Source organism: Megascapheus bottae, chromosome 2, assembly GCF_031878675.1.
Source record: "Megascapheus bottae isolate mThoBot1 chromosome 2, mThoBot2.hap1, whole genome shotgun sequence".
Lineage (NCBI taxonomy): Eukaryota > Metazoa > Chordata > Mammalia > Rodentia > Geomyidae > Megascapheus > Megascapheus bottae.
This window is the reverse complement of record NC_143510.1, coordinates 63,516,758-63,533,867: the sequence shown is the minus strand read 5'-3', so window position 1 is coordinate 63,533,867 and position 17,110 is coordinate 63,516,758. Positions and strand designations below refer to the sequence as shown.

The following is a 17,110-nucleotide window of genomic DNA, read 5'->3' as shown; positions in this document are numbered from 1 at the left end:
ACCCTAATCACTTTGTAAAATATCACAGTTACAACATTTGTAAAATGTACTATCACAAAATAATACTTATGTGCTATAAAAAATTTCAGAAATAACATAAGCCAGCCAGGTGCCAGTGGCTCATGCCTTTAATCCTAGCTACTCAGGAGGCTGAGACATAAGGGTTATAGTTCAAAGCCACTCCCAGACACCAAAGTCCGTGAGACTCTAATCTCCAATTAACCACCAGGAAATTGGAAGTGGTGCTGTGGCTTAAGTCGCAGAGTGATAGCCTTGAGCTGGAGAGCTCAGGGACATCACTCAGGCCCAGAGTTCAAGCCCCACAACCAATTAAAAAAAGGGGGGGGAAATATCATAAACCAAAGAAAATTATAGGTCTACCCACAATACATGTTATGGAAATTCAAGGATAGACATAGAATTATAAAGGTTGAAATTATATACATATTTAAAACTTTAAATATTATAGGAAACGTTTTTAAGAAAAAAATGTAAAACTAGAGAACCCTTTTTATTCACAAATCACCTGAAGATGGTTAATACCCACTATGGTAAGTAAGTCAGTCTTTGCTAATTGAAATGTTGTTGCATGTATACTGGCACAAATGATAAGAGTAAATGTGGAACACTTTGAACAATGTGTCATCCATGCGTGTTGTAGGATTTATAAAACAGACAAAGAATTGAGAAAAGATAAAACTCTAAGTATAAAATATAATTTTATAACTATATTTTACAGAATATTTCCAAGAGATACAGTTGTTTTTTATTATCTGGAAAATATTACTTATTTAAACAACTCAAAGAAACTGAAAAGCCTGATATTTCAACATTGGAAAGGATAAATTTATGAAAAATATGCAGAAGGAAAATGCCATCTGGCTGCCACTGTCATCACTGTACTGTTGAACACGTATCATTGGAAGTATGGATCATTACACACAATCACACAATTAGGATGGGATAGAGCTAAACCAGTTGCTCAAGGCCACTGACACACTGAAAGAGGTGCACGACTGTTAACAATGGGAGGAAAAAGAACAACAAAAGGCCTTCTTACTCAATGCGACTTCATTACAAAAAGGCCATAACTGTTTAAGAATGTTTCAATAATTCAGGTCACAAGACACCTACTTCTAATTCCTTAAAATCATCTCAGATACATGAATTCAGGAATGTTATGGTGTCTATATGTAAGCTACTTAAGCAGTGTGATATTATTATCATGTTTCAGAATGTTCCGCTTCAAGACCCTAAATGTCACATGGGATCATTTAAATTTAATCATAGAAGCTAGGAATCATCCCATTAAAATTTATTTAAATTATTTTATTTATTAAATACTACATTCGGATATTTAAAATTATGGGTATGGGTAATAAGTATTAATTTCTGAAACTATAAAAATTTAACTTTTAGGTAGTAACCCCTAGATTAGGAAAAATCCTTTTCTTTCTATAAACTTAAAGTGATTCCAGTAAAAGTCTATTTCCTTTTCAGTGTTCAGTGACTATTACTTTCAGAAGACGTTTGTTTTCAGTGATTTGTAAGAGTTGGAGGAGTCAATACGACAAGGAAATAGGAAGTGGAGTCATCACAAATATTTTACTTCAGTACAGTAGTTGTGTCAAGATTTCATAATCGTAATATAAAATATGTGAATTCTAAAGCAGTCAAATGAGGTCTGAAGAGCTAGCCTACTAGGTGAGACTATCATCCAAAAATATTTGTTTCACACACAGTCATGGAAACAGCTAATTCAAATTCTCTATAGAACAGGGGTGTTAATGTCAAAGGAACCCCTGTGTATTGATGTGAGCAAAGGAATTTGTATCGTAGAGGATGGCACAACTGGCTTAAAAGGTCACTAAAGACTTACAGACCTATTGAGGTATGGTTGCTTTATGTAGGATCAGAGCAAGACAGACATAGACCAACACACAGAGAGGATTTTTAACTCTACAACAGCCAAAAGTGGACAAACAAGATGAAAACAGAATAAACACGTTCTCAGTGCTGATGATTATAAGTTCACAAAATTCATTTATGCAAGAGGAAATGCATGGGACGACAGAATCTATATGCAAGGCTGCCACTGACCGGTGAGGATTAGAAGAGTGATCTGTTTACATATAAATTTTTGCTAGAATTCATCTTCACGTTCAAGTAGATGAAAAACCAGCTGAGGAATTTAGACAGGAAAGGAAAGATAAATGTTGAGACGAATTCTTTTAAGCCTTTCCAAATGTCCATACATTTATAAAAAAAGAGATAAGTTTTCTTTGATCCGAAGAGACTCTTTGCACAGGTGCAGTGTACAACATATTATATACATATGAGATTTCCTTATGTACATATACATATGCATACACTCTATATGCCCTTCTAATGTGTACACAGCTTTAACTCAAAGAAAATGAGTTAGCCACACAGTCATCACTGCCAGACAATCCCAGTGCTGAAACAAATGATACTGATCACTTTAAGGGCTACTTTATCACTCTGATTGTCCATGATTGAAGATAGAATTCCCTTTCAAAGGTTTACTTTTCGTTGCAACACCGATTGTCATAGATAATCTTTGTGCTTTTGCATAATGCCCATACTGGATGTAACATAGATTCACATACAACATTGGACATTTTTAAATAAGCATGCTGGAACACGGGCAGGACCATACAGCCATGCACAGAATATTCTGAATATGTTAAATTTTTTTTTCCCAAACAGACCTCAACATCAACATGCACCACTACCATATTTGGTCCTGTAAAGTAGGGAATGTACAGTGGAAGGAACCAGAGCTGGGTTCACACACAGGAGATTCTTTACAAAAACAAAAACAAAAACAGTCAAGAAACAAAACAGAACGAATGACACAAAATCCACCTCCACCCCCCCCCCAAAAAAAATAAAAGAATCCTCCCACATGTTAACGCTGAAAATTGGGGCATTTTCCTCATTCCACACAAAGCAGGTCCTTCTCACAAAATTCCAAGTTCACTTTCTGAGGCATATTAATGTCGCATTGCTTTTCCTAGCCACTGGAAAAGCTCATCTTGATAAAGCATTTTCCAGCGTACATTGGCTTCCACAGTCTCCACAGCTCGTGAGAAAGAAGCAGCCGCCACCCCATCGTAGCTCTTCATGAAGTTTTTCAGCTGGAAATAGAATTCAAAATGGTAAATCTTCATGCCTTAAAACAAACTCGAGTGCAGCATCGAGGAACAAGAATCTATTTGAAACTAACTGCGACAATTACAAGGAAGGGAAAAACCTGCGGGAAAAAAGCCATCCAACTTCACTTGCTTTTAGTTATTTGCTTTTTAGTTAACACCAAAAAAATCACTTCTTTGGGTCCTTAAACAGCTGAGAAATATACTATTCTGGATTCATCATGAAGTACCTAACGCTTAAGAGGAGTTCAACAGGATAATGATGGTTGTGTTTCAGGGTCTTGAAGGTCATTTTTACTAAGACTACCAAGTATCTGGGTACCTGTGGCTCATACCTATAATCCTAGCTACTCAGGAGGCTGAGATCTGAGGATCATGGTTCAAAGCCAGCCAAGGTATGAAAATACCAATTAACCACCAGAAAATGGGAAGTGGTGCTATAGCTCAAAGTGGTGCTACCCTTGAGCTGAAGAGCCTCAGGGACGGGGCCCAAGCCCAGAGTTCAAGTACCACCAGACCAAAAAACAAACAAACAGACAGACAAAAAACTACCAACTATGCATTTGGGCCTGAGTAAGAGCTCCATGGGTTAATTTCTGGTAGCAAAGAAGCAAGCACTCTACTCTCAGATCATATCAACACCAACATCCTGTGATAACTATGAAGACCATTTACTGCTTCACTTCCAATCACCCTTTCTTCTATCTTAAATCAATTGCCTTCTTTATATAACAAGTACCACTGCACTCTTATCTATCTCCAGAGAGGCAGAGTTGTAACTTGTTCTCTTATCTCTTCACACTTGGTCACCTTATGAGTAACTTCTTTCTCCTTTACTCATCATCACACCGACTGACTTGCTTCTCAATGGACAAAACAAGCTTGGTTTCATGACCCGATTGGAAGGCAATCTACTATTGTGGCGCAAGTTTGATCATAAAACAAAATAAACAGGTTGTGTCCAATGATGGTGGGATAATTGTTCTCAAATGCCATGGAGAAAGGTATACATTACCGTTTAAATGATTTGATGTTTAGCTTCTTGTTTCATTAATAGTTAATAAAAGATACCAATTTAATTTCTTCATAAAATTATAAAAGAAGCTAATTCTACTTGCAAGACACATCTACTGTACGAAAATCTTGACAAACCGAATACAAGGATTAAAGTTCACCTTTATTGGTAAACAGAAAATTATTCTCCATAAGCTTGACACTTAATTAGATGTGAAAGGATGGCCAAAACTTATTGGGTGGTGAGAAAACAGATCAGTTCCTTCCAATCATTCTAGTCACTCCATTTATTAAAAAAATGAAAGAGAAATATAGCCTTATTTTGATCTAGAAAACTTGAACATTCAAGTTGGAACTTTTAAGTGCATTTTTATAACATTTACTGATAAGAGATTTTAGAGAGTTTCCATGCTCTGGGAATAATAGGGAATTTGCTTCAAGATTAAATCCTGCAGTTTTTCTTCTTGTTTGATAGGTCTTAAATTGGTAAACAACCAACAATTGTAATGATAATAGACAAATGTGAAAAATCAACTTGCAAAACAGAAGCACTATGTGGAGCAATTAGTGTGCCGTGTAATTCATCATTGGGTGGGTAGCACACGGAAGAAAGCCAGGAAGGAAACTCGGTGCATCAAGATCAACTTGAGAGAATGGGTGGAGGGTGTGTAAAATGCAATTCATTTTACCTTTCCAAATTAGATTGGAGTGCATAAACACTTGGTTTACAACTATGTTTCTTTAATGGCAAGCTACTTGTAGGCATTCATAGTTTATCACCTACTTTCCTACAAGGCCTCCTGTTTGCTCAGGCAAAGGATTATACTATCTCCAGGCTTGGTCCAAAATCACTGTGCTTTTTCATAACACACTTGTAAGAGGGTATCAATGTATGTGAATGAATGCACCTTCTATCTGGCAAATATAATGTAACCCTTCTATTAATTACAATAAAAAATATATGAAAAAAGATACCCACTGTACGACAATGACGTATCGTATTGATGGCTACATGGATATATACACCCATAAACACACAGAGCTAATATAACAACCGAAGTTATATCTTCATTTGAAACTTCACCTGATTAACACAATCGTACACTTGTACTAGGTGATTTGAATTAATCTACAGCCGTAAAGCAGCAGATGATACATTACACTCTGATTTTTTTTTTTATGAAATCAGCTAGAACACATCAAAGCAAAGCCCTTAACTTCTCTTTCAAGGTAAACTGTGTATCTGAATATAATATTAGTATTATATGAAGATGATAGGTCAGTTATCTTGTCAGAGCACATTATAATTGGTAGGTTTCTAGTGATTCATTCCCTAAATGAATTTAGTGCACTAAATATCTCCCTGAGTGCTCAGAAAGTCTGGGGTGAATCAGGGACCTAATTCATCCAAAAGCATCCTACCCACATTCTAAAGTTGCTCTACACTGATCTTATAATCTTTATTTCCTCACAGCTCTGAACACAAACACTATCCAAGAGAGTGTAGCTCTCTCATGAGTCCTGGTGTGTGACTTCACTACCTTGCAGAAGAGAGCTTAGACAGAAGAAAGATATGTAATATTCTGGTCTGTGCATTTCTTCAGCTCTTTGGTAGACTTTTTTTTTGCTGTGGTAGTTATCTTTTCTTATTGTGTTTCCAAAATAGCCAGCCATACCATGTTTCACTTCAAAAAAGAAACTGCAACTTCAGACATTTTTATGAAACAACACATAGGAGAAATGTCAGCACTATTGGCAACCTCTAATTTTCTTCCCATAAAACGCTCAGACAACTGTGTGAATTCATACTGAAAACATTTAGCATTATTTTTGCCATTCTTGGGGGTTGAATTCAGGGCACTGCCCTCGGGCTTTCTCAAGGCTAGATCTCTACCACTTATGCCACAGCACCACTTCAGATTTTTTCTATGTATGTGGTACCAAGCAATCGAATCCAGGTCTTCGTACATGCTAGGCAAGCACTCTACCACTAGGCCAAACTCCCGCCACCCCATTTAATATTTTTAAGAGGCTCTTACAGAGTACTCAAGACCTCAATATAAAATAATATTTTGGAGAAAATTGTAAAGCATAGAATAATCTTAAGAACTCTAGAAAAAGATAGTTATTGTCTTTCTCTGATAGCCATGTCTTCCAATATTGATTTACATCTTATAAGAAAAGGGTAACAGAAAAGCAAGCAGGATTGCCATGATATAGGCAGGAGGAATAGATGAGCAGTTTGCTTAGTGAACATGAGTGTGGAAAAATGCCAAATGCCTCTGAGATTCTTGGAGGTGGTACCTCCAGTAGCCTACCCCTAGGAAGTGATGGATTCCACCCATTGAGAAGTTGCATTGTATAAATGGCTATAGTCATGTCCTTAAAGGAGAAATCTGGTTTCAGCACTACGACACACTTTGGGGGACACAATACTAGAACAATGTAATTATTTTTTAGTTAATTCCCCTACAGATAATAAGGATCAGTGCAGCATCAAATGGATTTTCAGAATTTGTAAAGATGCTGATGCTGCTTGAGTTAGGGACCTCTACAAGCATTATGGAGAGTGCACAAGTTATTATTTAAAAAATTTGTTTACAAAATTAATACATCTGAAAAATAGTGTTCCTTGGTCTTGCAGTCAAGGGTAAATTGATAAAAGTATAAATAGCCTCCAGCTGAAACATTTAAAACTAGAAGTCAGAGCAAGTAACTCCAGTGAAGGATTCATCATTCAGTCACTGAATGCTGCATTGTGAAGTTATTGGCTTTGAAGATAATAGAATGAAAGCCACAATTTACTTTCAGGTTTGAAAATATATCTTTCATACTAGGGGCACCTTGGTACATCAAATATGGCAATTAACTCCAGTATATCATTAAATATATAAGTGAAACATGTAAAACAGATGGTCAATGTATGATTTTTAAAAAGGCATTTAAATATCCATATAAAAGAAGTTTTCTCACGGTCTAGGTATTTTCTAATCCAGGAAAATATGGAAGAGGAAACAAGAAAACAAAAAAGAAACAAAGAAGAAAGAACAGGAAAAGAAGAGAAAGGAGAAACAGGAGTGGGAGGAAAGAAAAAGGAGGGAAGGGGGGAGGGGTAGGAAAGGAGATTTCATTTCTCCATTCCCTTAAATACAGGCCCAGATTATGACTAAATGAAGCTTTCATTCCCCCATTATTGAGTATAAACTCTTAACATTACTACTACTTCATTTAAATACAGAGAAAATTAGAAACAAACATTAATATAACTGCTTTTGCATTCTGTTTCTTATGGATATGAACAAGTCCTTTTCATTTAGCTTCTTTTACATTAAAAAAGTAAAATAAAAAATAAAAAATAAATTCTGGGATTTCACAGCGAAATGCTTCAAGGCTGGTAGCACACATAGCAGGGACAAACACTGAATTTGAAATCTTTACAATCAGAACCTTCGCTTAGCTCAGCTGCCAGTGTGATAGGATCCAAGTTTGTATATGGGATGATCTCAGACCAATGGGGTGGCAGAAGACATTAAAGAGGTGCCAGAGTGAATGTTTCTAGGGGTAATGTACCCCAGTACCTCAGTATAGCTCTCGGTCATAGAAACATGCATCCCATGAATGAAATCTGAAAACCAAAATTCTCAATGACAAATAGTTGCATTGTATATTGTTACAATGAAGAATAGCAGAGGACAAGGCTTGAAGCTCCACTCATTTTTAAATTGTCTTTAAGCAGGTGGACAAAGGAGTTGCTATTCAATATATTACTTGATTGGTACAATGCATCCTGATCAATGTCATACTTTTCATATTTCTTCCCCATCTAACCCAACCCCATCCATCTCCTCAATTTACCTGATTCTACTTTTTACATATGTAAATTGAGTATCATGACTGTATTTGTTCACTTTTCCTTTATTTATTTGTCTGGCCCTCACCTTAAAGGCCATTCCCCATCACTCTAATCAATTAAAGGGGTCATTGTTTGGTTCTTTTTTCCTACTTGCTTAACTGTCCCCACTTCACTTTCCTTTCTAATAAATTTCAGAATTAATTGGGAAAGATATTCATTTGGTTAATATTTCCACTGAAATAAACTTGAGGGAAAATGGCGTTTCATACCCAAGTCCCTTAAAATATCAAGTGTGCTTGCCTTAAGAAGATTCACTTATGGCTGAGACAAGTAAGTTCATTTAAACAAATTGAATTTTGATGTGGAATGCCAAATATATTTGCCTACACACATCTCATTTCACAGTCTATACAGCACTTAGTAGGCTGATACTATTATGTTTCTGTTGTTCTATAGGGTTGACCACAAAGCAAAGACTTACACTTAGCACCCTAAAACCAAATATGGTTGTCTTTCTAGTTAAGGAATCATTGATATGACTGCTGACTAAGGGAGTATATACTTGCTATATCAAATTATCTGAGCTTTGTGATTGCATTTAATATGTCTGGAGTAGATTTTTGGTTCTCCAATTTTGGAGATCATTTCATTCACACTTTTCTCATTAGTCAATATTTAATGTATTAGAAATGCTTCTACAAAAACGAAAAACCTTAATCATTTCCAAAATGTCTTTGACATGGAGGTGTGTCTTTCTGTGTAGAAAAAAAAAAGAGAATGAAATCGATGAAAGAAATGGTTGAGCAAACATATAATTGCTTGTTTATAAAAATATTACAACTCAATATATTTACCTCTTTAAGTTCTCCTTCAGTATTGAGAAATTCTGTAACTCCACTGATAAGTTTGGAATTCATAAATAATGCTTCTCCATACCTCAAAAGATGAAAGAAAAATATTTTAGTGTCAATACATGCAGTCATTTAGGAAAGTTACAATAAGAATTTTTTAGAATCTCTCAAAAAAGGTCCATTTGACCAGGGCTGTGAGAGATTAGATCTCTGAGCATTCAAGATTTATCTACAGAGTAAGAGAAGTACAAAGTAGTATGTGCAGTCAGAGTGTATAAGCATATTCTACCTGATTTAACACATTGCATTTTGAAGAAATTTAAAATGTAGCCACATTTTCAAACAGTGGAGTCTCTACAATTAGATGTAGAAAGTACTGTTCTATATCTAGACCAAGGCTTGAGAAAAAAATACTGTACAACTTGCAATTTTTTTATATATTGCTAGTCCTGGGGCTTGAACTCAGGGCCTGAGCACGGTCCTTGGGCTTTCCTCAAGGCTAGAGCTTTACCACTTGAGTCACAGCACCACTTCCGGCTTTTTTTTTCTATGTATGTGGTAAGGAGGAATCGAATCTGGGTCTTCATGCATGCTAAGCAAGTACTCTACCATTAGGCTAAACTCCCGGCCATAAAACTTGCAATTTTTAAAACTCTAAAACATCCAAAAGAGGAATGAATACAATGTCTTCCTGTATTCCTGTATAGTCAATAAATCACAGATTCTGGAGTCTAGCTATCTATTATAATGGACATTGGTATTTTATTTTATTCTTAGAAATTGAACTAAATTTCTCAGAAAATGTTCTCCACCATATTATTGTATTTTTCATATGGGCACAAAATATATAGCTCTTGATTTGGATTTCATAATTCTCATAGGTTAAATTATAATTTACACAAGTTATGACATAAAGGAAAGAATGTGAATCAGCAAATGGAAACAGTTCTCATTTTATCTCAATATCTGTTGTGCTGAAGGAAATCTTGACAAGTTTTCATACTTGCAGAACCAGGAGGAGCACACTAAAATATGTTTTTGGGAGGTCCAGCCATCATTGTAAGAGGTTAGCCAATGTTGTCATGATATATAGGAAGTGTAGTAATTTAGATTCTAGAGAGCTTAGTTTTCTAAATTCCATAAATTCAGAGGTCAAACTAGATGACTTACATGATTTATTGTCAATCTAAGATTGGATTATTATACCAAAAAAAGCTGACTTAATGAAAGCAAACACACAGGTATTCAATAACAATATAAATGACTCTTGGCAATCAGTCTGTTTTTACAAAAGAACATTATTATCCAGGAAAGAAAATAACCCTTTCAATAAGGGAAGGTCAATTGTTTTTGCTTATACTGTCATAGTTTTATTTGAGTGTTTTTTTTTATAACATTTATACTTAACAAGAATTCACAGCATTTTACAGGATTAAATTTTCTTGTTATGTCATTTGTATATGATTAATAAATCATTTCTCTTTGACAAGTATAGGGTAAAGGAATTTAATAATAAAATTCCTCAGCTTTGGGTGGTTGGATGAATTTTCCAAAAAAAAATGTGCTTTTAACCTTTGTGCTCTCTCCACACTTCTAGGTATAATTAATTAAGCTTATCAATCTTTCATACATGAGTCAGGCTATAGAATTGTGAAAATAATTCTGACTTTCAATGGTTGGTACCACTGATATTGGCACTATTGGATGACTGTGTTAAAATCTAGTTCTGATATTTGAATCTTAACTCTGACAGACAATATGGGTCTCTGTCACTCATATATCAGCTCTGATATACTCACTAGAGTAGGAATGATTGATTTTCTATTCCTACCTGGTATTTAATATCTTCCATTTATCTCTGAAGAACTTCCAGGCAAGGTCTCGACCATGTGGATTTCGGGCCACATGGATTATGACATCAATGGCATCCTGATCCAATACTACCTCTGAATTGAGTGAGAGATTGAGAAGCCTGGAGAGAAGAAATTTGGGGAGAATGTTTATTTTTATACATAAATATGTTTCTAATCTTTCTAATATTGCATGATATTGTTGTTATATTTCTCAAAAGATTGTGGTAAAAAAAGGTTTTCTAATATGCATCAATTAAGAGAACAATTTCTGTTCCTAAATTGTGGAAGACTCAATTCATAGTGCTTAACTACAGTCATTAAACTCTAAATGTATCTGACGGTTGGGCAAATTAAAATTCTGATCTAATAACAGCAAGTCACCCTTAAAATTCTTCACATTATTTTTTTGTTGTTGTTTGCTTCATTGGCTGGTTGGTTTTGATATTGTGGCTTGAACTCAGGGCTTGGTAGTTGTCCCTGGGCTTTCTTGCTCAAAGCTACCTCTCTATCACTTGAGCCACAGAGCCACTTCCAGTTTTCTGGTGGATAATCAAAATTAAGAGACTCAAGTCCTTTCCTGAGCTGGATTTGAACCACAATTCTCAGATCTCAGCCTCCTGAGTAGCCAGTATTACAGTCTTGAGCCAGTGCTTGAACATAGTGGTTCTTTTTATCATGAAATATTTTCATACTCATGTATTTTTTTATATCGTCACTAATGGTAATCTCTCAAGTCAATAAAAATATTGGTTTGCCTTCTTTTTTATCTTTTTTTCTTTCTTTCTTTCCCTCCCTCCCTCCCTCCCTCCCTCCCTCCCTCCCTCCCTCCCTTCCTTCCTTCCTTCCTTCCTTCCTTCCTTCCTTCCTTCCTTCCTTCCTTCCTTTCTGTCAGTAGTTGGCACTGTCCCTTAGCTCTTCAGCTCAAGGCTATCATTCTACCACTTGAGCCACAGCACCACTTCCAGCTTGCCATTTTTCTTGATATACTTCCTTATATATTTTACAATGCTTACTATATATTCAAGGGGGAAAAAAGGCAATCTCAGAGAATTTTGATGAACATACTTCCACCAAAATAGACTACAAATTAATTGACCTACCTATTCAATAAATTCCTGTCATCACTGCAGGTTAAAGCTTCCAGCAATATCTTCTTTTCAGAAACCGCAGTGGTAGAGTGGAATTTCATCCATATGAACTCCCAAACATCCTCATCCAGCAATGACACACCAGTACAGTAGACAATGTCTCTAACGTTTAGTGGGATTCTAAAGAAGCAACCCATGGGGCTTTCTGTTAACTACAAGCTTCAGAGCAGTGAAAATAATGGCACATATTTTTTTTTTGCTAAAATCGATTCTTTCAAACAATGGTTTGCTAATCAGATTTTACTTGAACAGGAGGAATAATACTATATTTTAATAATATTCACATATAATAAATACTGGATGAATGAAAACAATGTCTTTTATTAAAAAGGAAGTTTTGAAAACAAATTTTGTTTCCATCCTTGGAGTCACATTTAAACAAACAACAGAATCTTCAAAGAAATAATAAAAGACAGATGTTTTGGGTTTTTCATTAACATAAATAGATTTATTATCCACAGTTTTGCTATGATAATTGATGGATTCAAGAATGTCACAGAAATATGAAAACAAGAGCTTTATTTTGTGTGATTGTTCTTAATGTGATATGTTATTTCTCTTCTCTGTTTTGCCCTTATGGTTAATCTCATATTGTTACTATATCTGACTTTGTTACCTGGTATGTTGTGTATATGGTTATTTGTTTATTTGAAATATGAAAGGGAAGGGGGAAAAACCAAGGTGATTGGAAGGGGGTGGAGGGAGAGAAACATGAGAAGGGGTATCAATATGTGAGAAGTAATGCACCTATTACCTGATGAATGCAACTGTGTCCCCTCTATACATTATCCTGACAATAAGAAAAAACAATGATACACAGGAGAAACACTTGGAGGAAGACTAATTACTTTGAATAAAGCAAAATCACTTTCTTTAAAGTTCTTAAACATTTTTTGGAAGTATAGGTTGTTAATTCATGGTGTCTTGTCTACTAGATTGAACTCTACCACTTGAGTCACATCCAGCCTTTTTTGCTTTATTTTTTTGATAGAACATTATATGTTTTATTCTTCTGTTTACACTTCTGCATAGCAGTGACGCATGTCTGATTCATCTCAACTTGCTAGTTGAAATTGGATCTCTTTATTGACTCCTGGAATGACCACCAACTATTATGCTCTTGAACTCTGCCTCCCCAAGTAGCTGGGCTATAGGCATAAGTTACTTTGAGACAGTCCTGCAAAGTCTTTTCCTCCCAAACAACTCTTCAAATGTTGGAAACCAAAATGTTATTTAAAAACAACTAGATGGTAGGTAGATAATAGAATAAAAGTAGCAAATCACAAGAAAGTAATTTCCCTATGTTCATAAAACACCCATTGAAACAGATTAAAATTCACTTTGCCTCCAAATGAAATATTAGAGTAGGAAAGAGTATCAGTCTTTGCTCTTAATAAATTATAAATTTCACCATAGTCAAATTCACCAGTGTCTTTCACTGAGTATTATTCCTTTAACTTCTAGGATGTATACCATATTTTCTGATTTTTGGGGTATTTCTCTGAACAAATATTGAAAATAAAATGTGCCTAAAGTATATTTCAGCATTTTTGCTGAATCAGTAATCTATTGTAAATTTTCTCATTTACAATTTCAGTATTTCTGAGTATACAGTATCTTCTTTAACAAGCAGGAAGAAATAATGCTATCTAATTATTTAAGCCTGGATGGTTAACTGTGTTTAAAGGAGTATCTGAAAAAAGAACAATGAAAGAATTCCAAGCAGGGTATTTTAGATATGTACAGAATAATAAGAGCTATCATTCAAAATTCAGGGCTCTTTAGAAATACTACATCTATATTCTTTTGGGGTCTTCCTTTTCCCTAGAAGAAAATTACATGAAGAATTGTTATTTTGTAAATAGACACTTCTATTTTTATGCCATTATACGAGAAGTATATTGTGAATTTTGTTGGATTTGTTATAAGAGAAACAAAAAGATTTTAGAGAATAATCAAACAAAGGGATATGAATCCTTTACTCATCCATTTAAATAAAATTTGACTCCTGCCCTACAATAGAACACAACAAAACATTTGTCCCAATGGTTGTTGGCACATTTATCACAGGTCCCTCTGAATTCACTGGGGGAAACACTGTCACTACATTTTAAAGAAAGTACTCATTCCTACTAGACACAACATAATCTCACAGATTAACCACAATAGGTAAGGTACCATATCTAATCTTTTTCTAAATCAACAGCTATGAAAGACGTTGAGCCTTTCCCCCTTCCCAAATATTACAGTAAAGAGTACAATAGTATTTGAATCAAAGGTTTTCCTTCTTCACAGGTGGAAGAGATTTTGTTTTATCTGTTTACTCCATAAGGAGCAAAGGGATAATCTATGGGTCAAGAGTTCAAGTTATCATCTCTACTTTTTGACTGGCAGACAGACTGTGCCAAAGCCCATAAAGCTCTTAAGGAGACAAGATAAAAGGTATCCATCTAAGAAGATTCCTGTGAACAGTTGGTTTCCTGTATTCATGGATCAACCTTTTTTTGCTAAAAGAAGAAAACACTTAGGGAGCATCATTCTCATGATGTGATAGTATAACATGGGTAGAGAGTCTAACGAATGTGCATTCAAATTCCCCTAACCGGCTTTTTTTCTTTCCATATTTGTACTGCAATGGTGATGTACAGAAGCATTACAGTAACAAAAGGTAATGAGTACATTTCCTTTTGAATAGCATCGCCTCTTTCCTCATTTTCAATCAGTTTTTCCCCTTTGCCCTCCTCTCCCACAAATTGTAAAGTTCATTTTCAACAAAGTATCTAATGAGAATTACTGCCACATTACTTATTTTACACTTGCCAATAGTACAGTAATACAGATGCTTCATGAATCATGTGCTATGATAAATCTTGATAAATGGTGTATTTATAGAGAAGTGTTTACCACCTTCTGTTCCACAATCTTGATGACATCATACCTGAGTTGGTATGTCCTTTCAGAGAATTTCATGATCAAGCCCAAGATTTGAGTGATGAACTGCACAGCAATAACAATGCATCCAGTCAATGTTTCTCTGAGATTTGAACTGGCCAGAGATGTCATCTCTAATCCCTTTTTAAAATAACCATTTAAGTAGGCAACCAGTAGCTCATGCCTGTAATCCTAAACTACTCAGGAAACTGAGATGTGAGGATCATGGTTTGATACTCTCCTGGACAGGAAAGCCTGTGAGAATCTTATCTCTAGTTAATCACAGAAGAATTTAGAAATTCATAGTAAGTCATCTTTGAGAAATACTTCATATTGACAAGATTGAATTTCCAATATACATTGTGTTCATCAGTACTGAATTGATACTTGCTAATCCACAACCTTTCCATAACTGAAAAGGACAAAGATATAAGAAGCTTTTATAGGGCAACCTAGCCACACAGAGCAATAAGAAGAAATCTTGAAAGGATATTCAGCAATAATGTTGTAGTGAGGTGACAAACACCTTGAAGAAATCTAACATATGTATCCTGGCCAGGCTCTTGTAGACAAGGATTAGGAGAAGGATGTGCACCTGTGCTTCGAGTTACAAACCAAGAGAACGCATGATTTGGATATGCTTTACAAGAACTACAAGTCAAGTTTTAGTGTTGTCCGTAGTCAGCCATCTGTGCATAACACTGGACTAATATGAAAACAAGTTACACAGATATTAATATATATAATCTGAGCTTATTGATGGTGCATTGAAAAAGAATCCTAAATCTCAAGCACAAATCCCTAAAATCTTAGGCAAAAAAAAATGGTTCAATGAGCAGACACTATGTATAATTGCATAGGTACATGTGGCCCCTTGGGGGAACTCAGCTAGAACTGAGGCTTATTCTATCATCTCTTCCCATCTCATCAATTCTTCATCTTCTTTACCTAGCCACTAGATAAAGAATCAATGTACAGTTCATGAGAATACTTTTTACTCATCAGTGAAAATAAGATTGGTAAGCACTGCTTTTGCCAAGAGCTCTCAATTCCCAGTGACTTCCATTGTTAATGAAACTCCCTTTTGCTGCTAAATTTGTAAAGATGTTCTAATAACATTTTAGCAAAAGGATTGCTCTGGGGACAGTTTAAGATCTCTATATAAACCCAAATCATTAGGAACAAATGAAAAAGTTCATTTGTTTGTAAAGCATGAGCTGAAAAACTCATAGAACCCATAGTTATGAACAGTATGAATGAATCCTGGGAGACATTTACTATCAGGAATAGAGAGAGAGGCCACTCTAAATGAATATGAAAATTTGTTTATGAAGACGTGAATATCCCCACTGTCATTCCCTTTCAACTGCTGTATCCAAAGTAAATCTTCTTATGGATTTAAAAAAAAAAAACTAGGAAGGAATGCTGTGCTCGTTTTTCTGCAGGTGTGGTACTCATGTCTGGACAGAGAGCCAATCACTCCTACTGACTTTCAAGATAAGAAGGGCAAAGCTTAAGCAGAAGATGAAGTGCCTTCATCTTTCTTAGGGCATCAACATTGCAGAAATCATCACCTAATCAGTGTATCTTGCTCTTTGGCTTTTATTCCATTTCCATTCGAAATAGTATGTTTAAGAGTACATTGGTAAGATAATAGGGTTTTTTGGGGTTTTTTGTTTTTTGTTTTTTGTTTTTTTGCCAGTCCTGGGTCTTGAGCTCAGGGCCTGAGCACTGTCCTTGGACTTTCTCAAGGCTAGAGCTCTACCACTTGAGCCTCCGCACCACTTCCGGTTTTTTTCTATATGTGGTACCGAGGAATCGAACCCGGATCTTCATGCATGCTAGGCAAGCACTTTAACCACTAGGCCAAACTCCCGGTCCATGATAATAGTTTTTAAAACAGAAGTTCAGGATCTTACTAGGAAAAAATTTATTGTTATAATTCAGTGACATCTTTAAACATAATTATCTTGTGAGAAGAAAGTGGCTAAAGACAATGATTTAGAGGTGGATGTTTGAAAATTAAGTAGGTAGAATGATAAAGTTGTGCATTATTTCAGGAAGTTTTGTTTGTTTTACTGAGTTTGAAACCTATGATAACTATCTTAGTTGGGACTGAGATTACAAAGTGCCACTGGCAAACTTATGGATGACATAAATTTCTTTCAGACAATTCTGATGATTGAGGTCTGTGACTAAGGAACAAGAAGGGCTCTCCAAAAAAATGGGGGAGTCTCTCTTGAGGAGCAAGGAGCATTGACCAGCCATTTTGTCTTTACATGGC

General features: G+C 35.4%; 1 protein-coding gene across 1 annotated transcript in view; it reads right to left on the bottom strand.

The window, feature by feature from the left end:
• Positions 1-2,896: 2,896 nt before the first annotated feature.
• The window catches only part of Trhde (thyrotropin releasing hormone degrading enzyme), a 346,217-nt gene continuing 332,003 nt past the window's right edge, over positions 2,897-17,110 (bottom strand). Inside the window, exons 16-19 of the mRNA XM_090328261.1 lie at positions 11,848-12,015; positions 10,726-10,866; positions 8,898-8,979; positions 2,897-3,161 (exon numbers count right to left, since the gene is read on the bottom strand). Coding sequence (XP_090184387.1) covers positions 3,018-3,161; positions 8,898-8,979; positions 10,726-10,866; positions 11,848-12,015 — 535 coding nt within the window. The 3' untranslated portion in view covers positions 2,897-3,017. The remainder of the gene's footprint in view (positions 3,162-8,897; positions 8,980-10,725; positions 10,867-11,847; positions 12,016-17,110) is intronic.